Source organism: Castor canadensis, chromosome 8 (genome assembly GCF_047511655.1).
Source record: "Castor canadensis chromosome 8, mCasCan1.hap1v2, whole genome shotgun sequence".
NCBI lineage: Eukaryota > Metazoa > Chordata > Mammalia > Rodentia > Castoridae > Castor > Castor canadensis.
Window position 1 is genome coordinate 149,808,222 of NC_133393.1, and position 26,515 is coordinate 149,834,736.

At 38.6% G+C, this 26,515-nt stretch overlaps 1 protein-coding gene across 1 annotated transcript in view; it reads right to left on the minus strand.

Annotated features, from left to right (window-relative positions):
- Positions 1-567: 567 nt before the first annotated feature.
- Positions 568-26,515, minus strand: part of Enthd1 (ENTH domain containing 1) — a 109,353-nt gene continuing 83,405 nt past the window's right edge. The window contains exons 5-6 of the mRNA XM_020173463.2: positions 20,857-21,252; positions 568-1,172 (exon numbers count right to left, since the gene is read on the minus strand). Coding sequence (XP_020029052.2) covers positions 568-1,172; positions 20,857-21,252 — 1,001 coding nt within the window. The remainder of the gene's footprint in view (positions 1,173-20,856; positions 21,253-26,515) is intronic.

Consider the following 26,515-nt stretch of genomic DNA (forward strand, 5'->3'; position numbering starts at 1 on the left):
AAAAAGTATGTACTTGAATTCACTTTGCGATGTATACTAACAATAAAAACACCTGTCCCATGTCCCTACTTGCTTCAACTTAACTCTTGACAACTGTGTCTTGAAAAGAAGTCTTCTGGCCCTTGGTTTGTAGAACCTGCAACTTCCAAGAAAACTTGTGAAAACACCCCAAGCTCAGTCCTTCTACATCAAGATAGTGGCCTGATTGCAATGAAGCCACAGACAGCTGGAAAGTAAAAGGTCCTTCATGCTCTCTTATTCAAAAGCCTTCAAACAGTGAGTTGCAGTTTAAAGTCTTGATAGAACTTTCACTAATGCTTAACCCATTTTGAGGTAAAGAGCACAGAAGAATGACATTCTTGTTTCAACTGAAATAATATCTAAATCTTGAAATTATCAAAGGTGACATCTTTTTCTTGGAAAAAAACCATACCACTCAAATGAATCTGTTGATGTGAAAGTTACTTAACAAACCTGATGAGGAAAAACTAAACCAGCACCTTTCCCCCATAGTAATGAGAATCTGCAAAATGTTAACTTGTGTATCCAAAATGGCAACCGAGGTGATTAGGTATGATCTGAGCTCTCCTCAGAAGACGGAGGGTCCTGCAAGTATCTGTTGGCTTTTGGACTGTTGCCCCCCATTCTTACCAGACGGCTGCTGATGACACCGAGCTCTTGTATCACCATGCTCAGATCCTCGTGAAGCCTGACTACTGCACTTTTCACCTCCCCTAGAAGAACTCCGATGGAATTGTTTGACTCAGGCTCCCTGGGTGAGCCCTGGGTAGCTTGAAAACTAGAACAAGACACGGAGGGGAGGTGACCTACAGTGTGAGTGGAAAATGCTACCCAATTCCTGCTGGGAATAGGACTTGTCTTTTTTTCAGTTGAGTCGGAGTTATCTGGAAGAATTTCCCTCAGACTGAGGCTGTCACATTCCTCCTCATCAGAAGATGTGGGGCCCCTGGTAGGGCAGGGGTAGTGAGCCCTGGCTGCTTTATTTCTATGTTTAAAGGAGGCAGAAGCTGACTTCTGGTGGGACAGAGTCCAGAAGGAAGGTCCAGCCAAAATCGGGGGCAAGCAATGAGCTGACTTCTCTGGAAGGGCTGAATCAGGAGATGATATGGATAAAGTGGAAAAGGAAGATGTTCCCTCAGAGGTAGTTGAAACTAAAATGTACAAATGAGAGAGAAAGATTTATGTAACATACAAATGAATGTAATAGCTAGAATCATTTTACAATGTAAATGCCTATCTAGAAGGTCTCAATATAAACTACGTAGATTAGATTTTTAAGTGTTAAATATTCATAATAAGTCTGAAAAAACCCAAAGTAGGGAACTGAGAAAATCTACAGTTGTATTATATATCAATAATGCTATGGAAGTGAACCTAAAGTACAATTATCAATACTCATCTTGACTTCCAAACCCAGCCCAACATATTTTTACACTACAGTAAACTTTATCAGGCAGAGGTGAGTATTAAACCCCATTCTACTGACTGCCAACATTTTAAGTTGGTACAAAAAGTACAAGGTCTGAGAAGCTGTAACTTAGTCTTTCATCCCCCACCCAACCCTGAAACCACTATGACAAAGTGAATTACCAACTACCATTAAGTATAAGTGAGTGAAATTAATCTTTTTCTCTTGATGGTCAAATACAATCAAGACTTAAGTCCAACCTACCTAAGATCCAGAACACTTTAGCCCACAATATAATCATTTTTCTTACCAAGAAACTGTAAGTTATATAAAAGGTACTCTAAACCTTTTCTGCAAAAATTAAACATTTAAGAAAATTTTGTTTCCTTTCAGGTAAATCATATTAAAGTTCTTCTCTCATACTTTACTCCAAATCACCAGTTCCCACACTGTTCTGAGGAACAGTATACTCTTTAAGACATCAGATGTTTTGCAAAAACAGGGCTTCGTGGTCAAATAGTCAATTGCAATATTCATGCCTCTCATTAACAATGTCCATTAGCACATTTAAAACTGTGAGAAATCTAGGGCCTTACTTAAGTGTTTCTGAAATTTTCTTAAACACAGACCTCTTTTTACTTCTTGAAATATCTATTTGCATTCATTTATGGACACATGTACAAACTGGTGAAATACAGTTCTCAAGTCTTTGCACCTCACCTCACTCTGAACTTGCCACTTTAAAAAGACTTACTCCCTATAAGGCATAGAACAGGAAAACTGATGCTGGCCACTTAGCATGCATGACTTTTCTTTGTTATTTTATTTTGCTCTACATATTCATGTCCCTTCTAAACTAAATTGGAACTCTTATAAAAATATGGCCAGGGCAGGTGGCTACTCTCTATTTTTTGCCTCCAAGCCCTTCATGGCCCACCTCCAGTTCTCAGGAAAAGTTCCAATCAAAACCTCTTTTGGATGAAGAGTATTCTCAGCTGTGCGGCAGCAGGACATGAAAAGGAGGGCAGGGACTCAGCAGCACGTGGCCACGCCAGGCCAAGCACACTTGAGAATCTAGGGCAGGCGATCTGGACAGTCTCTCCTTGAATTAAAAATATTGTATGATGCCAGTGGGCACATCCATGATGGAAGCTTCACATGTTGTGTCCCGAGACTCGGCTACAATGAACATGAACTGCATGGGCTGTGTCTGGATCATAGATGTCACCTGCCAGATTCCTTCACCATCCTACTAAGTTGACTGTCTATGACCCATGTCTTTCTCTTTCTAGGTTTACCATCCCTTTAGTGTAACCCATTGTCCAGTAGGCCAATAGAAAGCATGCATGAGGTGAAGGTCTGGGGAACTTGCATGTCTGAAAACGTCTGTTCTGGACTTTTAGGCTTTAATGATTACTTGGTTAAAAAATTCCAGGCCAGAAAACCTTTTCTTTCAGAACTTTGAAGGCCATACTTTTACTTGGTCATCTTGTTTCCAGCATTGCTGCTCAGGGATTGGAACCATTCTAATTCTTATTCATTGTATAACCACTGAAGCATTAGAGAAATTCAGTGCTGTGTCCTGAAATGGGACTATCTTCATTCCCCGAGGTCAGGGGAAAGTGGACTTTGAATCAGGCAATTCCTTCCCTTCAGCTTCAAAAGTTTTTCTGGATGACCTAATCAATTATTTCCTCCTCTGCACCTTCTCTATTCTCTCTCTCTTTCTGAACCTCTTGTTCAATGTTAAACCTCCTGGAATGGTCTTCTCATTTTTCTTTCCTGTTTTCCCTACCTTGTCTCTTTTTTTTTTTAATCGAAGCTTTTTATTACACCTCCCTACCTTGTCTCTTTGCTCCACACTTCCTTGGAGATTTTGTTAGCTTTAGTTTCCAATCCTACTAGTGAAATTTTCACTTCTGACATTATATTTTTAATTTCCAAGAGCTGTATTTTTTTAGTTCTCAGAAATTCTTGCAAGATCCTATTCATTTTACGGATACATCCTATTTTCTTATCTCTTTGAGGATATTAAAGTTTTAAAATTTTTTTCATAGTATCACTTGTTTCCTCCAAGTTATTTTTTTTTTTGTTTCTGGCTCACTATTCCATGTGAGCTTTCTCCATGTCTCCTTATGATCTTGGAGGACTGAGAGCTGAAAGGAAGCCTTGAAAGTGAGTTGAGGGGATTATCAGCTTTGAGGTTTGGTGAACAGTTGTTTGGGCGAGTTATTAATTGGGCTACTGATGTATCAGTATCTTTAGCTCTTGCTTCTGAGGCAGGTTAGGTGCTATGAGAATAGTTCTCCTGCCTCCTGCCTCAAGGATAAAGGTCTGGCTACCAGTGTGAAAGGCGGTTGCATTGAGCATTTGGTTTGTAGGTGGTCACTTATTCTTGTAGTTTTGGTCACAGTACCCACAACCTCAACTATCCTTTGCATCTCTCATTTCAGAGCTCTCCCAACTACTCTCTCCACAAAATGAATTGCCAGACTCTGCCAAGGGTTATGGGAGTGAGTGGCTATTGGGGTAATTTTTCACCTCTTTGGCAAGTTGAAGTCTAAGGATTTAACTGCTTTTCAAATAGCTGTTTTCTGTTTGGCACCTGCCAGGACTGGATGTGGTTTTATCCCCCACAGGTTAATGTGCTGGAAACTTGTTCCCCAGTATGGCAATGTTAACAGGTGGGGGCTTTCAGCAGTTGCGGTTGTTGGAGGCACTGCCATTGGAAGAGATCAGTATAGTTCCCATACTACCCAGGTTAGTTCACACGAGAGTGAGTTTTTATAAAACAGCAAGCCTGACCCCTAATCCTTCTCTGGCTTCTTGTCCTGTAATAATACATTGGGTCAGTGGGGCCTTGCGAGAGCCAAGCAGATGCTGCTATCATACTCCTGAAACACTCAAAACTGAGCTAAATAAACCTCTTTTATTAACAAAGTATTCAGCCTCAAGTATTCTGTTACAGTAACAGCAGACTATGAAGTAGAGTTTTTAACCTCATTTTAAATATAAAGCAAAGGAATCTCAAAAAGGCTGGAAATCACAAGGCTAAAAAGGCAGAGAGGGGATTCAAATTCCAGCATCTCTGATGTCAACTCACAGGATGTGAGTCACTAAGTTACACTTCCACACCACCCTGCTATCTGAATATTACTTTCACTCTACTAGAGAACTGTATTACATTCTGGGTATAAAAGTTAGGAAGCAAGCAACCAGGATGGTATTGGTACTTGGCTTCTTATCTGTGAGGAATGATTAACAAATATGCTAATCTTTACCCAAAAAGAGGTAAAGGAAGAAAGGATGAGAGGATTTCTCTTATTATTTGAAGACAGTCACAAAACCTTAGAAATAATACCTTCTATTTCTCTTGTTGTGCAAGAGTTGGAATTGTGACCAATAAGTGATGCTTATAGGGAAACAGATCTTGGCCCATTACTAAGAGGGCTTTCCAACAGTGATGGTTCCCACACATGAGGTGTGCTGACTGGGAAGTTGTGAGTTCTTGACACCAGGAGCTCATATACAGCCAGACTGACTCTTTGGCAGGGATATTTCATGCACCAGGTGGCAGAACTGCATGTTCTTGCGAGAAGAGTAAGATTCTAGGACCCAAAACATGTTTGCCAGAGTATAAGAAACTATTCTAGAGATAGAAGAATCTGAGTTCACTACAGTCAGAAGGAAGGATTTAATGAGACTCCTAAGTAGGCCAAGAGAAAAGTAATATTGGAGTCAAATATTAATACAGTGCTATCATCCACATACAGATAAGGCAGTTACATTACTCACGCACATCTAAGGTGACTAAAGCCCGTGGCACTTAACTTTATGCTAGTGGTTTGCAAACTGTGGTGGTGGCAGCAGCATTTGGGAACTTGTTAGAATTCAGTTCTTGGGCCGACCTGCTGAATCAGAGAAAGGGGCCAGGGCCCAGAAAACAGCTTTAATAAGCCTCCATGTGTCTGATACGTGCAGAAGTTGGAGAACCACCACTTTCACCCTGTGTCCACCTTTCTTTGGCTGTGTGGCTACAATGCTGACTAAGTAGTTCCTCACTGTGTGCAGATCTGCAGCCTGGCTTCCCAGGCTACATGATGCTGTATGTGAAAAGCCACTCATCTCTAATGGCTGCACACCAATTTACTTTTGTTTCCAAACACACCACAGCTGCACCATACATTTCAAGCTGCTCTTCAGGGAGCTCACTGCTGCCCATTTGGTTCCCCTTCTCTGGCTCCTCACAGAAGTGATTTGGGTATCTTGTTAGCATTTGGATCTTCATATAGACTTCTCAATAGAGCTCACATGCAGCAAATAAAATGCAATAAGTTTGCATTTTCAAATTCACTGTGTGAGATGTGCACAGGCCAACTGTTGAACCTGCTTGAAGACAGCACTGGTAAAAGGACTGCAGATTCTTGTAAATAATAGAGGCTAGTTAATTAAGATGTTACAGTTTTTCAACTTAAGAAGAATTGTGCTACAAAATAAAACAACAGATACAGTTCTAGGAGTATTTTTTTAAGACCTTATTATCTATAAATGTAAGTTTTTCTGGAAGCAGTTGGTCCCTGGATGGCAAAATATAGAGGGATTTTTTTATTCATCCCTAAATTCATCTCTTTCAGTGTTTCAATGACTATCAAGTGAACTCTACCTAAAAATTAAAGGATTCTAATTTTGTTCTGTCATTAAAGATGTAACATTCTATATAAATGTTTATAGCAAAATTATAATTTTAAAATTAGAAACAACTCAAGTGTTGATTGATTGACATGTATAGCTCTCCAATGTAATATTAATTCAGTTATGAAAGGGATTAAATACTGACACATGCTCTAATATGGATGAATTTGAAAATACTACAGTAAGAAAAAGGGTTACATAGTGCATGTTGACATTTATATTAAATGTCCAGAATAGGCAAACCATAGAGATGGAAAGTAGATTCCAACCAGGGGAGGAGAATGGGGAGCACCTACTAATAATGGGTACAGGTCTTTCTAGGATGATGAAATGTTATGGAATTAGTGGTGATGGGTGCATAATTCTGAGCATATACTAACAACTACTAAATTACATATTTTAAAAGGATACATTTTATGGTTTATGAATTAAATCTCAAGTATAACATTAGACAATTTATTTTGATGTCATCAAAAACAAGCCACACAAACACAAGACAAAATAGATTAAGGAAGTCTCTAAATCACTTAGGTTAAATTTTTGCTGGGAAAATTGGAATATGGGATTAAAGATGAATTTTCTCACTTACCTACAAAGTATAAATTTGGTTCGTTCCATTTAAAACTCAAATCGGTCTTTCTTGCCTGCGCACTAGCAGCAGAAGTGGGCCAGCTCCAAGGTCCGGGTGCCTCCCTGTCTTCCCTGGCTGGGCGTGGTCCTTTTGCATTTGCCCCATCAATAGCTCAGAGTTTGAAGGCACACTTTTCCTACCAATTTTATCTTTTTTTTTACAAAGGGAAAGGGCACAGCTTACAGGTCTTTTGTGTGTGTGTCATTTTTGGTTTCTTTCACTGGTAAAGGTGAACTGAAAAATTGGGTTATATAGGACACTCCTACCGGGACAATGAGGCAGAGACAAAGGGTGAGGCCCACATGACAGACTGGAGAACGGGTCTGTTCCCCTCCAAAAACATTAGGAAGTGTCCAGTGTAGTTGACACCCTTGCTAGAGCCTGCTGCTATGCAAGCTCCTAGGCATTTCCTATCTCCTTCATGTTCTTTCTGGTGTGCATGAGGAAATATCTAATGACTTAATAGTTTAAGTTACAGATAAATAACTTCAAATTAAACTGAGAAGTGATGGGCCATTCCAGGAACAGTTATTTAGTATCAAAGATCAGGAGGATAGTGGTTCAAAGCCAGCCCAGGAAAATAGTTCCTCAGGACTCTATATCGAAAAAACCCACCACAAAAAGGGGGCTGGTGGAGTGGCTCAAGGTGCAGGCCCTGAGTTCAAGCCCCAGTACTGCAAATAAAAAAGTCAAGTGTACAGGTGGCAATCTCCTTATTTGGTGTCCACTAAAATATACACATGCAAGTATTTTTTAATTTGCCCTGCTCATTACCTCTAAATCGATAATGTCAGACCTGGACTTTGCATATAAACAAATACTTCTTAAAAAACCAAAAACAGACACTGCCTTTTCTATTCTACATCACCCTGAGTGACAGTCCATGGAGACTAGCCATCCATCCTAGCTTCGTCATTTCTTGCATTCCTTCACTGTGGCCTTCAGCCACCTGGAACCGGTCAGTTCTCAGAACCACCCTGCTCTGAAGTCTTGGTTTCCAAGATTGCTTTCCAGGCTGGTGGAGTGGCTCAAGTGGTAGAGTGCCTGCTTAGCAAGTGTGAAGCCCTGAGTTCAAATCCCAGGCCCACCAAAAGAAAGATTGCTTGCCTTCCCACTTACCTCCAGCTCTCCACTCCTCTTGATGACTGTCCACTTAGGCCTCGCAGAGGCAACAGAGTCAGTGAACCTTTTGCGTTCTCTCCACTATCAATGCTGCCTGGCTCTGCCCCTTTCTTACCCAGTCTAGATCCCCATTAGCATCAATTCAACCACATTCTTGCTACTCTTGCATGGTGCTGCCATGCATTCTGTGTCATTTGCTAACATGTACTCTAGCCAACCATTTTGGTAAGGACCTCGCAGTAAATACTGCAAGCTTTGGGAGTAGGACAGTCAGCTATTGTCCTCAACTCTGTTGCTGCAGCATAAAGGCAGCCAAAGACAATCTGTGAACAAATCAGCTTGGCTGCATTGCAGGACCACTTCCTTCACCAACACAGCAGTGTCCAGATGTGGCTTGGAGGCTGGAGCTTGACCTGTCCTTATCCTGAGCAGCTGAAATCTCCACCATTGTCATGCCTATGTCCAGGCCGCTCAACACTACTGGAGGAAAGCCCAGAACTCTACAAGGCAGGACAGCACAGATGACTGTCTCAGCAGCAACTTCTCCCATTTCCTATGGCAACTACTCTGCATCTTTTCCACTCTCCTCACACCCCGTCTACCATCCCAAACCCCTCAGGCTTGGCAGCTGACCTCTGACAAGAAACTGAGGCAATGACTTACAATGTGGGGCACACAAATGCTCAATGCATCTTAATTATTAAAAACAACAGTAACAACAGGCCTTCCCTCAGCTGATACAGCCTCTTGTGTCCCCTTCTTTTTAGGTTCTGGGCTCCAGTTCACCTCTCCATCATGCTCTGCCATGCTGTGCTGCCTCCTCCTACCTCCTCCCCCATGATCTCTACCTAGTTTCCTACAACAGCCTCCAGTATCACTCCAAATCAATCCCCCACATGCCAAAGCACATTTGTAAGGTCAATCACCTGGCTTAACACACTGCCTTCAAAACTTAACCTGGCACATCAGGGCTTCTCACCATTTGTCTGTTTAATTTACCAGTGGTTTTCTCGGTCACTTCCTGCATTTCCCATTTCTGCCTTCCTAAGCTGCTTTTAACTCCTTTACCACATACTGATCACTAGCCATGTGCAACGCACTGAGCTTGGTGCTGGGGAAACAATGATAAACCGGGTAGGCATGGGCCCCATTCCTGAGAAACTGACATTCGGGGATAGTGGGGGAGGCACACATGAAACAACCAAGCACAGAGGTAAGGATTATTAAAAGAGAATGAAGAAAGTACTAAAAAGGACAACCAGTACAGCTGGGAGGATGTGGAATACGCTGAGGGACAGGGGACCTTGAAGAAGCACATTTGAGCCGCCCTCTGAAGGGTGAACAGTGACCTGGGGCAGGAGTGGTGGGGGTTTTCTGGTCAGAGTGAAGAGTAGTACAGGTGGTAAAGCAACATGGTTTCTCTGACGCACGGGAACATAGGCTGTTGAGAGGCAGGAGCCAGGCTGCCTAGGCTGGGAAAGCTGTTTGATTCTCACTCTAAGAAAAAGGGGAGCGGATCATGGGCTAAGTGGTGGGTACTAGTGGTTAGGTCACCCTGGATGTTCTGTGGAAGACAAACTGGAGTTTTTCAGAATCTCTTTGCTCAGTTACAGCTCTGTACTCTTCCTCAGCCCTTTCTGGAAAGACAAGAGTCTACCTGTTCTGAGAATGATGAGAAACTCCTGGGTGTTTTTTAAAACAACCTGAGGGGTCTTAGGTCTACAGTTCTAAAAGTAGAACTATATATATGCATGTCTGATTAATAGTAGCACAATTAGATTGCATTTACAGTCTCACTCAAGCACTTCACACTGTTAACTTAATGTGGCAGCACTGTCATCATTATCTCTGTTCCATAAATGAGGATACTCACCCACACACAGGTCAGGGCCTTGCCAAATGTCTCACAATTAGGGGTTGAGCTGGAGTTACAAACCTAGGCAGTCTGACTCCCCAGTCTGTGCCATTAGCAACTAGGCTATTCAGCCAATTATGAGCCCTAATTAGGCTTCATGGTGAGGCTTAAGGACACTTGATTTTTTTTTTCTCCAATCTTCCTCTAATACTGGGAGCTCTGCCATAATCCCCTATCAGGTTCAGTCTTTCTTCTGGAGATTGAGACAACTTTCAAATTGGGGTCCTCAATCATAGAGACAAGTCATGTTCTAAATAAGCCATACAGAAATGATTTGATCCTAACTTATCAACAGAGAAAGTTTAACAATTTATGATAAATGTTAATTGTATCCATGTCACACAACTACATTACGTTCATCTATTTCTCCCTTCTATTAACAAAGTTCAAGGGAAAAATTAAGGGCCAAATTAATTGTTTTTTGGTGGTACCAGGATTTGAACTCAGGGCGTCATGCTTGCTTATGCAGGCACTGTACTACTCAAGCCATGCCTTCAGCCCTCCAGATTATTTTTTAAAGAAATAAAATACAGAATATAGAATTAAGAATATAACAAGTAATAAGACAGGAGGGAATATCAACTCCGTTACTCAACCAGCCATTCTGTCTGACAATTAAGGGATTTCAAAAAAGGGCCAGTATTTATAAAAGCATCACAGAATTTATAAAAATAACATGATATTTTTAAAACAATGTGATAATATGTATTGTGCTGCACTGTCTTGGTGATTATAGTTTTATGATAAGTCTTGAAACTAGGTAGCAATTCCATCTTTGTTCTTTTACTTTCAAGATTGTTTCAGTTATTCTAGATACTCCACATTTCCATACAAATGTTAAGATTCAGCTTGTCAATTTCTATCACCACCATCAACAACAAAAAGCCTTCAATGACTGCACTGAATACAGAGTAACTCAGACAGAAACGACATCTTAACAATAACAAGCCTCCCAATCTATGAACATAGTATATCTCTCAATTTATTTAGATCTTTAATTGCTCCTAGAAATGTTTCATAGTTTTCAGTGAAGAGATTCTGCATTGTCTTCTGTTAATATTTTTTAATGCTAACTGCAAGTAGTACTGTTATTTTATTTTCATTTTCTAATTGTTGATGGGGTGAATTTGATCAAAGTATATTATATGCATATATGGAAATATCACAATGAAATACCCTTGGAAAATTAATATATGCTAATAAAAGAGAGAATTTTCTAACTATTCATTATTGGTGAATAATAATGCAATATTTTTTGCAGTTCTGGAGTTTGAATTCAGAGCCTTGTACTTGCTAGGCAGGTAACTCTACCACTTGAGCCATGCCCCCTGCCCTTGTTGCTTTAGTTATTTTTCATATAGGGTGCTGCCTTTTGCTCAGGCTAGATTAGACCACAATCTTCCTATTTATGCCACCAGCTGGGATGATGTTCACCCACTCTACCCAGCCTTTATTGGTTGAGATGGGGTCTTCTGAACTTTTTCCCTAGGCTGGCTTCAAATCTCAATCCTTTCGATCTCTACCATCTGAGTAGCTAGGATTACAGGTGTAGGCCACCACATCCAGCTTCCTTTCCTTTCCTTCCTACCCTTCTCGTCTTCTCTTCCTTCTCTCCCTCTCTTCCTCCCTCCTGCCTTCCTTCCCGCCTGTCTGCCTTCCTTCCTTCCTCCATGTCTCTTGTTTTTGAGACAGGATCTTGCTATGTTGTCTAGGCTGCCCTTGAACTTCTGGGCAGAAGCAACCCTTCTACCTCACCCTCCCGAGTATCTGAGACTACAGATGTTTGCTACTGCAACTGGCTGAAAACTTGCTAATCTTACTAGGTCTAGCAGCTATTTTGGTAGATTCTTTGGGATGTCCTACATAGATAATCATGTCATCACTGAATAAAGACAGTTTTATTTCTTCCTTTCCAAAGTATATGCCTTTTATTTCTTTTTATGGTTTAACTGCACTGGCTAGTCCCTCTAATACACTGTTGAATAAAAATGGTGAGGAAAGACATTCTTTCCTTGCTGCTGATCTGACTGGAAAAGCATTCAGTCTTTCATCATTAAGTATGCCAGCAGTAGGGTTTTTTTACATGCTTACTATTAGCTAAAGGTAAGTTTCCTTTTGTTTCTAATTTGCTTAGACTATTAAAAAAATCATAGTTGAGTGTAGAGTTTTATCAAATGCTTCCTCTGCAGGAATCAAGATAATTTAAATCTTATTCTGTTGACAGGATGGATTACAGAGATCTATTTTCAAGTATCAAAGCAATCTTACAGTTCTGGGAAGAACCTCACTTGGTCATGATATCCAAGTTTTATAAATTGCTGGATTGGATAATATTCTATTAGGGATTTTTGCATCTATGTTAATGAGGAATATTGGTCTACAATTTATTTTTCTTGTACTGTCTTTGTCAGGTTTGGACTAGCCATCTTCATAAAAGGAACTGGGAATGCTCCACCCTTCCATATTCTGAAAGAACTGGTAGAGATGGACAAATGGGGGTACATAAAATTAAAAAGCTTCTGCAAAACAAAAGAAATGGTCTCTAAGCTGAAGAGAACACCCCCAGAGTGGGAGAAAATATTTGTCAGCTATACATCAAAGGACTGATAACCAGAATATACAGTGAACTCAAAAAACTAAACTCTCCCAAAATCAATGAACCAATAAAGAAATGGGCAACTGAACTAAACAGAACTTTCTTAAAAGAAGAAATTCAAATGGCTAAAAAACACATGAAAAAATGCTCACCATCTCTGGCCATAAAGGAAATGCAAATCAAAACCACACTAAGATTCCACCTCACCCATTAGAATAGCTATCATCAAAAACACTACCACCAACAGGTGTTGTCGAGGATGTGGGGAAAAAGGAACCCTCATACATTGCTGGTGGGAATGCAAGCTAGTGCAACCACTCTGGAAAAAAATATGGAGGCTTCTTAAAAATCTAAACATAGATCTGCCATATGATTCAGCAATCCCACTCTTAGGGCTATACCCAAAGGAATGTAACTCAGGTTACTCCAGAGGCACTTGCACACCCATGCTTTTTGCAGCGCTATTCACAATAGCCAAGTTATGGAAACAGCCAAGATGCCCTACTACTGATGAATGGATAAGAAAATGTGGTATTTATACACAACGGAATTTTACTCAGCCATGAAGAGGAATGAAATCTTATCATCTGCAAGTAAATGGATGGAACTGGAGAATATCATCTTGAGCGAGGCTAGCCAAGCTCAGAAGACCAAAAATCGTATGTTCTCCCTCATATACGGACTTTAGATCTAGGGCAAATGCAGCAATGTGGTTGGACCTGGGTCACACGCTAAGGGGAGAGCACATAGGGGAGGAATGGGGATAGGTAGGAAACCCAAAACTTGAAAGTGTCTGATGTCCCCACTGCAGAGGAGCTAATACAGTAACCTTAAAATGACAGACGTCAATATTGGGAGGATGACTGGGAAGTAGTGAAGAGGTCAGGTAGAGATGAATCAATTCGGGTTGTAATACACTTGTGCATGGAAGCAATGCTAGGAATCTCTCTGTATAGCTATCTCAACAAAAACGCTTTGTCTTTCTTATTATTGCTTATGTCTACTCTTCAACAAAAGTGGAGAAAAGGGCAGAACAGGTTCTGCCTGGAAGTGAGGGAGGTGGGGGGGAGAGGGAGGGGGTAGGGGGAGAAATGGCCCAAATAATGTATGCCCATATGAATAAATGAATTTTAAAAAAAGGAAAAAAAAATAAAGAACTGCTATAAGATGAGACTTCTTTAGAAAATACTAGCAAAACTACATGGGATAGGTTTTCTTTGTGAGGTGTTTTTTGTTATATTCATATATATGCGTATGGGTATGTGTATATATTTCCCCCACTTATATACATATGTATGTTTATGACCTTTGGCAACACGAAGCTCATCTCAGGTCAGTTCCAGCCAGTTGTCTTAACATTTCAATTACAACTGCTGTAACATTTTATACAATATTCTCTCATCATCCTCTGATGTTTACAGAGTTGGTATTTATATCCTGTTTTTCATTCTTATAGTTGATAATTTGTGATTGGTCTCCTTTAGTTAGGTTTGACATGGTTTATAAAATTTAACCTTTCAAATATTTATATTTTGGATTTTGAAATTCTTAAATTTTGTCTTTATTTATTTTTATTCTTTATTGTTTACTTCCTTCTATTTACTTTGGGTTTAATTTGTTCATTTTTTTAAAAAAGTATCTTAGATTAGAACCAAGTATCATTCATTTTAAGGTGTTCTTCCTTTCTCTTACAAACATTTAAAGCTATGATTTTTCTTTCTAGCAATTTCACACTAGTTTTGCAGAATTTTTTCATTATCATTGTTTAAAAATATTCTCTGATTTATCTTTTGATTTTTTCTTTGTCTGATAGGTTATTTTGAAGTGTACTGCCAAAAGGCTAAAGATTTTGGGGTTTTCTAAGTATTTTATTAACAGTTTCTAATTTAATTCTTTTGTGGTCAGAGAACATATACTTTAAGATTTTAAACTTTTGAAACTTACTGCTTTTTGTTTATAACAGTGCAGTATATATGTTTTCTTTTAGTGAATATTCATTTTGAACTTGAAAAAGACTGCATTCTGCATAGTTGAATGAAGTGTTTTTAGATGTTAATTAAGATTTTGATAGTGTTAATTTATCTTCTATATACACTTACACAATTTTTTACCTATTTGTTCCATAAATTTCTGAAAGGGCTAACACTTTATGACTATGGATTTGTCTATTTCTCCCTGTAATTCTGTCAGTTATGTCTCATGCATTTTGAAGCTGTTATTGGGCATACATGCACTTACTATACATTCCTGGTGTGCTGACCCACATTTTACCTGTAGTAATAACCCTTGTCTTCAAGTCTATTTTGTCTGGATATTAAAATAGTCACTCTTGCTTTCTTATGCTGCTGCATAGCATGAACTTTCAAACTTCTTACTATCAATTAAATTATATGTTTATATTTAAGGTGATTCCCTTATATAGCTGAGTCTTGTTTTCTATCTACTGTAAAAGTATCTTCCTTTTAATTACAATGTTTAAATGTTTATTCCATTTATATTTAATACAATTATTAAAATGGTTGAATTTAAATCTATTTTGCTATATGGCTTTTCCTCCTTTTCTTCTCTCTTTTGTGTTAAGCAAGTATATTTGAAGTATTTCATATAAATGCCCCAATAGGATTTTAGCTATTCCATTTTCCTTTTTTCTTCTTTTTACTTTTCTGGGAATTGAACCCAGGACCTTGCAAATGCTCATCAATTGCTCTACTACTGAGCTACATCCCAGCCTGTATTTTTTTCTTTTGAGACAGGGCCTCACTATGTAGCTTAGGTTGACCTTGAACTTGGTATATAGCCAAAGCTGGCCTCAAACTCACAACCCTCCTGCTCTGCCTCCTGAGTGCTACGATTATAGGTATGGGCCACCACACCTGTCCCACACTTTCCTTTTTAAAGTGTGATTAAAAGGTTAGGTGCATTGGCTCATGCCTGCAATCCCAGCTCCCAAGATAGGAGGATTGAGGTTCAAAAAAAGGTAGTGAGACCCTATCTCAAAGAACAAATGGGGTATGGTGGTGCACACCTACAGCTGTGCAGGAGGATTGTGGTCTGAGGCCAGTCAGACTAAAGCAAAATGGGCAGGAGGCTCAAGTTGTAGAGCGTTTGCCCTGAGTTCAAACCCCAGTAGTGCCAAAAAGTAATAAAGTATGAATAAATGTGCATGTTTAACTTACTATGAATTATAGTTAATACTGTACTGTTTTGTATAAAATATAGAAATCTTTCAATGCTTTAATTCCATGAACTCCTCCATTTTTTGTGCTATGTTGTTATATTACATCTACATATGTATTAAATCCCAAAATATAGTAGCATAATTTTTGAGCTGGGCAAGGTGGATCAAACCTGTAATCCTAGCTACAGGCTCCTAATCCTAGGAGACAGTGATTGGGAGGATTATGGTTTAAGGCAAGCCCAGGCAAAAAGTTCTGAGACCTCATTTCGTCAATAACTGGGCTCAGTGGTGCATGCCTGTCGTGCCAGCTATGCTGCACAAATAGGATTGTGGTCTAGGCTGGTTCAGGCATAAAGTAATACCTTATCTCAAAAAAAATAGATAACCAATGCAAAAAGGCTGGCAGAGTGGCTCAAGTGGTACAGTGCCTGCCTAGCAAACCCTAAGTTCAACCTCCCAGTGCTGCCAAAAAAATACAGCTCTATGTACTTTTTAATTAGGAAAAAATATATTTACCCACATATTTATTATTTCCAGTACTCATCATTCTTTTTTGTAGATTCAAGTTACTATCTGGTATAATTTCTTATTAGTCTGAAAATATTTCTTCACTGTTTTTGTAGTATAGATTTCTTGATCATTAAGTTTTTATTAATTTGGATATGTCTTTCTTACCTTCATTTTTAATTTTTCTAGGTTCATAGGTTTTTGTCTTTTAATACTTGTAAGATGACTTTTTACACACTTATGTTGAAAAGCCAGGCATCATTCATATTGTTGTTCTTTGTATGCAATATGACCATTTTTTTCCTTGCTGCTTTCAAAATTTTATGCCTAGAATTCAATGTTCAACTATAATGTGCCTAAGTATGTTTTACTTTGTATTTATTCTGCTTGAGCATTTTGAATCCAAAAGCTTATTTCTACCACAAACTTGGAGAGATTTTGACCACTATCCCCTCAAATAATTTTTCTGCCTATATCTATTTTCTTAGAGTGCCTTCTGGAACTCCCATTACCCCAATGCCAGACTGCTGGATATTCTCCCATAAGACTGCATCTCTTTAGTTTTTCGATCTTCTTTCCATTTTTCAGATTAGATAATTCCTATGAATTCATTTTCAAGTTCGCTTACCTGCTTCTTTATTTTCAATTTGCTAAGCACCTCCAGTGAAATTTTCATTTCAATTATTTATTTCTCATCTCTTTCACTCAGTTCTTTTAAAATAACTTTTATTTGCTATTGTCCTTTGTCCACTCACTGAGAGTACTTTAAGTAGTTGAATATATACTATACTGAGTTAGGGTCTCACTATGTAGACCCTAAATTCACCATCCTCCTGCCCCAACCTTCCTACTGCTGGAATTATAGGTGTGTGCTACCATTTCTGGCTAAGTCCTTAAATAAATTTCTAATAGCTTTATGAATTGTCTGCTAATTAATTACAACATTTGGATCACTTAAGTAAAGGTCAGCTTCTACTGACTTCTTATGTCTTTGTTACAGCTCATGCTTCCCTATTTCTTAAAATAGCTAGTAATTTTTAAAATTTATACTGTACATTTGGAGTATATATTATACTTCAAATATATTATATTATACTCTTGATTGTGTGACAGTCTTTTAAAGAGTGACTATTGTTTTAGTAGGAAAATAACTTTCTTGGACTCTTCAAACTGTCACTCTTGCAGTAAGCAGAAGCTGAAGTACCTTCTCAGTCCTTTTGGGTTGGCTTTCAGGATTCTTTTGTGTGCAGGGAAGTCAGATTCACTCGGATTCCCCTTCATCTGTAGTTTTAGTTGTCAGTAAAGACTTGGACAGAGTTTACGTACAACTTATTGGGTTCACCCCCTCCTTTTTTATTATTTATTTATTTATTTATTGGGGCAGTACTGGGGTTTGAACTCAGGGCTTCACGCTTACTAGGCAGGAGTTCTTCTGCTTGAGCCATGCATCCAGCCCTTTTTTTTTTTTTCTATTTATTTTTGAGATAGGGTCTAGCTTTTTGCCTGGGCCGGCCTGGATCTTGATCCTCACATTTATGATTCCCAACATAGCTGGGATGACAAGTGCACACTACCACACCCAGATTTTTCCATTGAAATTTGATCTTATGACTTTTTTGCCTGATCTGCAATCCTGATCTCAGCCTCTTGAGTATTTAGGATTATAGGCTTGCACTACCATGCCTGGTGGGGTTCACCTCTTCTGAGTGTCCTTCCCTTTTAGGATTTTCTTCATAATCTCCAGCTTCTCTGTTAGCACTGAATCTCTCACTTTTGATACCCTAGGCCACAAAGCCTGAAGAGTACCCTCAAGGTCTTAATTTCAAACACAGCAATTATCAGATATAAACTTTTGACTTTTTAAAAAACAGATACTAGTATTATGATGAAATGCTCCCTCATGCCTATGTTTTCTTGATATTAATCATAGTTATTTTAAAGTACCTATCTTGTAACTTCAGAGTCTAGATTACCTGTAGAGCTGCTTCATTGTCTGTTTTCCTCTGATATTTCTGTCCATATGTTCATTTCCTGTATGTCTGGTAATTTTTTGTTGAATGCCAAAAATTTTTCACAAAAAATGATAGACGCTCTTATGAAAAGGTTCAATTGTCTTCTGAACCGCAAATGAAATACAAGTAGTCACTCACTTTGCTGGAGGTGAAGCTAGTTTTCAGTATTTGTGAGGACCTCCTATTTCTGGTTTGTCATTATTCCTATAGTGTACTTTTGCTTTAGGATATAGCCTGATAGAGGGACCAAATGAAAGCCTGGAGTATTTACCAGGGCCCCTACAATCTGACATTTCTTAAACTACACCTCTGTTGCCAAGCACCACAAAATTATCAGAATCTCTGCTTAGCTTGCTGGTCTCTTAGAAGCTGTTTTCACATTTAGTACCTTGGTATCACATACAGAACACATGTAGTTTCAGAGGAGTCAGCTACATAGAGACTTATAATTTCTTCTCTGTGACTCCCTATGCTCTAGAATTCAGGCCCCTTGAGTCCCTGACACTTTGGAAAATCCAAACTCTAACTCTGTCTCCCAACCCAATGAAACTGGAAGCACCTAGGAAACCTCGGTCTCTGATTCAAGAGTGGAAAACTGAGGTGGATGAGGAACTCATCTCGATGTCCTTCCTCTGGGATCTTGATCCATTATGAGCTTTCTACCTTGGTTGTGTTATAATGATCTTGACAATTTAATAATAACTGATGTGTTGGTGGTAGGGTCAGACTAATACTATATTTCATTACAACCAGAAGCAAAAGTCCTTCTTGCATTAGATAACTGGTTTTAGAGGAACTTCTTCCTAAATTTTATTAACTGTACTTGGTACACAGACAGTGGACAAACAGCATTTTTAATTATTTTTTGTGGTACTTGTGAAAGAAATGACCCAAAACTAACAACTTCCCATAGGACAGCCATGCATATAAGCCATCACAATTATCAGAACCCGTACAATTGGTTTCCACATTAGCAGTTTCAGCAGAAAAGTTAATTTGGTGATAAAACTGTCAGTTTTCACTACCTTTAGGCTATTCAGTACCAAAAAATTCTTGAAAGTGAGAGAATTTTTTCTTATTCATTGACTTTACTAGAACAAAGGTAAATTTCTTTAACCTCAACATGGTAGCTTCTATTGTTTGTATTTATATGTACTGTGATTTGTGTTTGAAGCAGCTCAAAAGATTTATATCAAAAGCTTTGAGTTTATATGAGTTGTTAAGCATTATCATATATAAGAACCAATAAAGCTACTACTTAGTCTTTGGAAAATGCATGAGCAAACAAATTATTCTTTTACTAATTATCTATAAAGAGGAAAGCATAATTATACAATGCAGGATTTAATAACTGACAGTCAGCAACTTGGAATCCCTACTGGTTTTTGTCCTGTATTACCCATTCTAAACCCTCTGAATGTTTTTTGTTTTATGAGACAGTCTTACTATGTAACTCAGACCAGTCTCAAACTCCTCTGCTTCAGCTTCCCAAGTGCTAAGATTACAGGTGTGCCTACTATGCCCAACCCTCTTCATGTTTTATATAGAGAGGAAAATGACATGATCTCTTGCCCCTTTTGTGCAGTCAGTACAGAACCTTTTTAAAAGAGCCCACATACCTGTGTGTGTATACACACAAATACATATAATAACCTATCCTTTTTCCTATAGTTTCTCTATTTTTTTTTTGGTGGTACCAAGGTTTGAACTCAGGGTTTCACACTTGCTCAGCAGGTGCTCTGCCACTTGAGTCACTCCACCAGCCCAGTGTATAGTTTCTTAATAAGTAACCTAAATATCTGACAGGAAGCACTGAAGTTAATGCTAGTTTCTTCTAATTTGGTTTGCACAAAATTACTCAGAACTTACGGTAATATATTCAGTCAAGTACTTGGTAACTCACCATGATAAATTATTGATTAGTTCTTTTATAAAAGGTGTACTTTTATAAAACTTCTTGTGCTGAAAAGCACTGACTCCTTCTTGAGCCCATGAATTAACTATTAGCAGGAGAAAAAGCATGGCACCTCTCCTCCATTTTGTATCTGTCTCTGCTCTAACCCATTCTCTCTGCAGTCACTTTGTAATCACTTTGGACTCCAGAAAGGATAGAACTGATAACATCTTTATGACAAGGGACTGAAACTTCCCATAAAGAGCATGCAGGACAGACTACCCCTCCAAATGAGGACAATTACCTATAATGATGAGGGTGCATCCTGGAGTGAAGTAATCATCTCATGGGAACCAGATTGCTCCCCTTAAGTGATGACAGTGATAACATCTTCTCGGGAACCCCTGGACCTAGATAATGGTCAACCAGAACACACCTGTAACTGGGACTATTTAACTATGTATACTTTTGTGTGCCCTGTCCCCAGTTCTTTTGTCCACTTAACTCTATAGCTCATGTCTGTACCCTGAAGATGGCTGAAGATGGGCTGAGTGCTTATTCTGCCTCTTCCCACGGCATGTCCCAAGCTGTGTAATAAACCTCCTTTCTCTATCTTCACCATGCCTCTTTATTTGGCATTTAGGGGCAGGTGGATGAACCTGGCATACAGAATCTTAGGAGTTTGGGCCTTGGGTCCAAAACTCTGGTTTCACTTTCCCAACTGAGAAATACCTCTATGGTATGAACATTTAAATATCGCTGATGAAGAGTGAACAGAGGGAACAAAAAAAGGAAGTAGAAAACAGAAAAAGGTAAAAGAAGAATGCTCCAAAGAGTGCATTTTCATTTGGTTGGTTGGTTAGGTTTGGGGTAGACTCACCACATGTGGTCAAGGTCCTGAGGTTTTCGTCCTCCATGTGAGCGGTGCTGGCTTGCTCTGGCTTTTGAAGGCCCTTACTGGTTTTGATCTCCTTTACTGGGCTAAATGTTTCGAATGAGGGAGAGACATAAAGTGTCTCTATAGAGGACTGGTTATAGAAAGTAGATTCTGACTTTGATGGTCTTAAATTGGGACTGACAATCTCTTCTTTACTGGATGACCAAGATGCTGGTAAAGTAGTCAATGTTTCAAAACTTTTTGCTGCTGCCTGTTTTTCCCAAGGTGTTTGCAAGAGGTTTCCTGTTGCAGTATCTGTAATGGTATTATCTGATCTCTTGTCTAAACTCACATTTGTCTGCAGAGATGGGCTTTTTTCGGAGAGAGTAGGCACAACATCTGTAAATTAACAGGAGAAAAAACTGAAACTTGTCTATTTGAAATCCATTGCAGTTCTTAATAAGTAAGATTTTTAGTGCCGTAACAGAGTTCTTTCCCGTTGAGTCCTCTGCCTTCTTACTGTGCTTCTCTACTCTATTTAAAGTGGACCAGAGCTATAATTGATGCCTTAGTCATTTGGTGACTGCCTTCTCCCTCTCTCCTCACTAAAGCACAAGGCAAAGAAAGCTTCAAATAACTTGTCTTTAAATATTTCTCCCTTCACCCACTTATCTGTCTCTGAAACCACCATATTTTTAGTATCTTCAAAGTTTCATTTTTTACAAGATAAACTTGAGAAAATATGCCACATCATACTGGTCTATCCTTACAGAACCTTTAGCTACAAAATAATCTTTTTCTTCTGAAATGAAAAATGCTGTCTCCCCTAGTGTCTAGAGGAGGCACGGTAAAGAAACTCAGTACTTTAGATAGCAGCATAATTTAAATAAATCCACTCTTTTAGAGTGGTTCTGACGATTACTAAAATAAAAGTTTCTCTGGGTCAGGGACTGCTGTCCATAGTAGTCACTGATTCTACTAAAGTGCCTAGAACAGAGCTTGGAACACAGCAGACACACCGTATGTATTATACATAGGGAAGGGACTGACGGACATGTAAAAACTTCAGCTGAACCTGAATATCTACTGGATCCATGAATTATGGGCATGTTGTAAATTTCTAGATGCAAATTGTTATCAATACTCAATGCCTGCTCTCAAATAGTTTCCTCTTAACTTGGATAGGGAGAGAAGGAATTATTTTTAGGACACTGAGTTTATGAAATTAGAAGTGTAACTCAGTAAGAAAGAGCAGAAGGAGGATTCTTATACTTGAAGCTCTCACAAGGGAAGAGGATGAAGGAATTATGGAATTCGCTGGAAGTGATTCTTCATCACAATGCATACACAGTGCTCTTTATAACACATAAACACATGCTCTCATCATCACTTCAGGCTTGGTTATTAAAGAAAAGCAAATCTTCTCTGACACGAAAAACTTTCCTTTCTACTTTGATTCATAGTTGTAGGCTAGATAAAAGCTGCTGGTGGGTACCAAGAATTAGACAGCTCAAGACACCTGTATTGCAATCTCCACCAAGGATTTCACTGCTCACCCCCAACCCCTAATCTTTGCATTTTTTTTATTTTTTGGTACAGGATCTATTTAGTCCAGCCTGCTCTGGAACTCATGATCCTCCTGTCTCAGCTTCTCAAGTGCTGGATTATAGGTAAATGTATGAGCATCTATGCCTCGCTTATGTTTTTTCATTTTGTTTTGTTTTGCAGTACTGAGGTTTGAACTCAGGGCCTCAACTTGCTAGGCAGGTGCTCTACCACTGAGCCACTCTCCCAGTCCCATTCCTATCCCTGGCTCTTTTCTTTTCTTGTCCCATCCTATTATTGTCTATCTTACATTTCCTGTTTGGAGCCTGATGAGAAATTATAACCTTCATTCATTACAGTCTTGCCCCCTATGTGAACAGTCACCTCAAGGAGACCTGAGTAGCAGCTCCTATCCCAGCACTTACCAGTGCCAATCTTAGGGATGCACTCAACCAATGATTTTTCAGTGAAAGGAAAAACTGAATCATAAGGATTAAAGAAAAACTAATGCTTTTGTTTTTCTAAAATGAATATGGCTTAAGGAATTAATGAATAAAGGAGACAGAAAGTTGGTAGATGAAAATAGCCTCTTTTAAAATATTCCTAATTTGCATATGACCCACTTATAGTTAGTTGATGAAAGGTTCTATTAAAATACTAATATATTCCTAATAGGAAACTAGATTTATGAAATTTGAAAGTGCACATGTATATCACTTTATATTTACATAAAAGCATTCCTTAAAGTGAATTTTAGTTAAACATTTTCCACTGACTTTCCCATTTTACATGTGAGGAAAAACAGAAAAAGTATTTTCTTCTGTATGTGACAAAATCATTTTAAAATTTAGCAATATGTAAACTAGGATAATTCAGGATGACAATGACTTTCTAATGAAAATTTCTTAAGAACACTCAATTTAAATCTCAAAATTGGATGAGATATATAAAATCATCTGTAAAACTATTATTTTAATGTTTAGTACAAAAATTTCAAATTGAAAAAAACCATCTTTGAAATCCCAGCTACCGGGAAGGCAGAGGTAGGAGGATCACAATCTGAGGTTGGCCCTACCAAAACACAAGACACTACTTGAAAAACAAACTAAAAGCAAAAGGACTGGGATGTGGCTCAAGTGATGGAGTGCCTACGAAGGGTGAGGCCCTGAGTTCAAACACTTGTTGGGAGCTAGAGGTGTAGCACAGTAGAAGCATGCTTGCTAGGATGGGGAATGTCCTGGATTTGATCCCCAGCACTGCAAATATACAAACATACAAACAAACAAAAAAGAAACTCCTTTTGGTATACACTGTTCACACTGGACTTTATTAAGACTCTGGAAAAGATACATAAGTGGAAGTCATAGTTCCTATTGTCAGTGAACTGAAGATCAAGTATGGATTATGTACATTATATATATACATACACACAAGTATATATGATAAACATTAAAAATAACTAATAATTAATACAAGCTACCAGTTAAATTTTACAGTGTCTAGAAAATCATAGTTTCTCAAATAAATATAGAAAATGTATTTGTAAAACACAGCAATTTGAACATGGGTTAGTTTAAGCTCCCTGAAAAGTAGACTATGAGAAAGACTGATGCAGGTAGCTGAGTTGGCCAGTGATCATAAGAAGCACCACTGAGAGGAGGAGAATGTTCATACAAGGAAGGGACAAAAGTCACTATAGAGTGTATTAATGAGCAAATTATCACTGGGGGTAAAAGAGATTTGATCCTACTAAGTAACTCAGAATTGTCCTTCCAGGGAGGGAAGGTGGACTATCTCTTTGATTCTTGACCCCCACTGTTGAGGGTTGACCCTGGCACTCCAGGTTGCACTGCATTTACAATGAACAAGCCTAAGGCTCCAGAGAGGACTCTGAGAAAAGCAGAGAGACACAGTGCATATGGGAGCTGCAGACATACTGTCAAGGGAATATATGGCAGGTGTAGATATAATCTGCTATAAGAGGTATTCACTCATCCCTTCGTCTAAACCCACGGAAATGACAGGAGTGGAATAAAAAGGTACAAAGCTACATGGGGAAATGGAACAGAGGAGTGAATGACAAAAAATGAGCAATATCAACAAAATTTTAGAAAAGGGAAAACCTGGGCCTGGTGGCTCATGCCTGAAATCCTAGCTAGTCAGGAGCTGGAGATCAGGAGGAACATGGTTTGAAGCTGGCCTGGGCAAAAAGTTTGTGAGGTCCCATCTCAACCACTGTTTGGTGTTGTAGCTTGTGTGTCATCCCAGCTTGGCCTGGCAAAAAGTGAACTGAAAAATAACTAAAAGCAAAATGGGCTGAAGGAGTGGTTCAGGTGGTAGAGCACCTGCCTAGTAAGCATAGGCCCTGACTTCAAACTTCAGTACTGCCAAAAAAAAAAAAAGAATAACAGAAATGGAAAAAATATGCAGGTAAATATAAAAGATTGCTTTTTCTCTTAATTTCTTTAACACACATATATATAAAACACTAAAAATTATGCTATGTATAACATACTTTTAAACAAATGTAAATATAACTTATATGACAACTATAGCATAAGTGATGGAGTGGTTAATAGGCCTGTATGTTTCAACATTCTTATATTTTATATCAAGTGATAACACAATATTACCTTAAAATAGTCTGTGAATACTTAAAGATATATAATTTAATCCTTAGGGAAAACACTAAAAATAATTCATAGATATATAACTAAGAAAGCCAACAGATAAAATGGGATTCTAAAACATACTGAATTTGCCTAAAGAAGGCAGGCAGGTAAGGAGAGAGGAGGGAAACATAGATGGGCCACACACAAAGCAACAGTAAACTAGCAGAGCTGAAGCCAAGCATTTTGATCATTACAGTAAATGCAATGAAAAGGCATATGGATTGAATAAAAAAAATCCAATTACATGGTGTCTATAAGAGACATACTTTAAAAACAAAGTAACAAATAGATTGAATGTAAAAGGTTTCAAAAAGACAAACTACTCAACAAGCCTAAGAAAGGTAAGTGGCTATATGTCTATCAGACAAAATAGACTTTAAGACAAGGGAGATTAGTAAACATAAAAAGGAGAATTTTATAATGACTAAAGGGCCAATCATCTAGAGATATAAATGTGTACATGTTAACAACAGAGTTTCAAATACATAAAAACCTGACAAAATTAAAGAAAGAACTGGACAAATCTAACTCAGTCTGAGCTTTTAACATCCCCCTCATCAATTGATAAAACAAGTGGATAAATATCAGTAGGGATGTGGGAGACTTAAAGTAGGGATTGAACCCAGAGCTTTGCACATGCTAGGCATGCAGTCAACCACTCAGCTACATTCCTAACCCTCGAAAGTTTTAAAAGCTTGAAACCTTTAATTTGTTTCCCTGACCAAATGGAGTTGGAAATAAGTAACAATACACCTAGAAGAAACTCCTAAATATTTGAAAACTTAGAAAATACATATGGGTTAAAGAAGAGATTTAGGCACTTTAAATATGCATAGTGTATTGAATTATAACCTCAGCAGATCTGCTAAAACTGTAACTTGCATTTCTTGGTCTCCTGACCCAACTCTGGCTGATATGATGCTTTAGGAAAATTGCTGCTGTATCTGCTACAGAAATGCTCTGGCGTTGGGAAGAACAGAAATAAGGAAACCAACAAAGCAACCAAGGAAATAATTCAGATTCTAGGATCAATTTAATAACTAAACCAGTACTGAACAACTACAAATTCAGGCACCGTGTTAGGTTTAGAAGAGCAAAAATGTCTAAGAATCTCAAGGAAGTCTGAAAGTGGTGATGTCTGAAATAACCTAGAAGGATGAGAAAAGGTTAGGCCAGAGAAGAAAGATGGGAAGGTGCCCAAGTAAATGGAACAACTTCAGCAAAAAATGAAGGCTGTGAACAACATCTGTGTGGTAGGGACAGGGCAGATACAAACCATTCAGTGTTTTTAGTGCAAAGTGTGTGGCAGATAGTGACGCTAAATCCAGAGAGACAGGCAGGAGCCACGGCTATGGACTTCCAGACCAACAGGCAGGAGTGATGAGAAAGAATGAAACAGAAGTCTTACGATAAGTTTACCTCTTAGACACCCTGATGGAACTTCG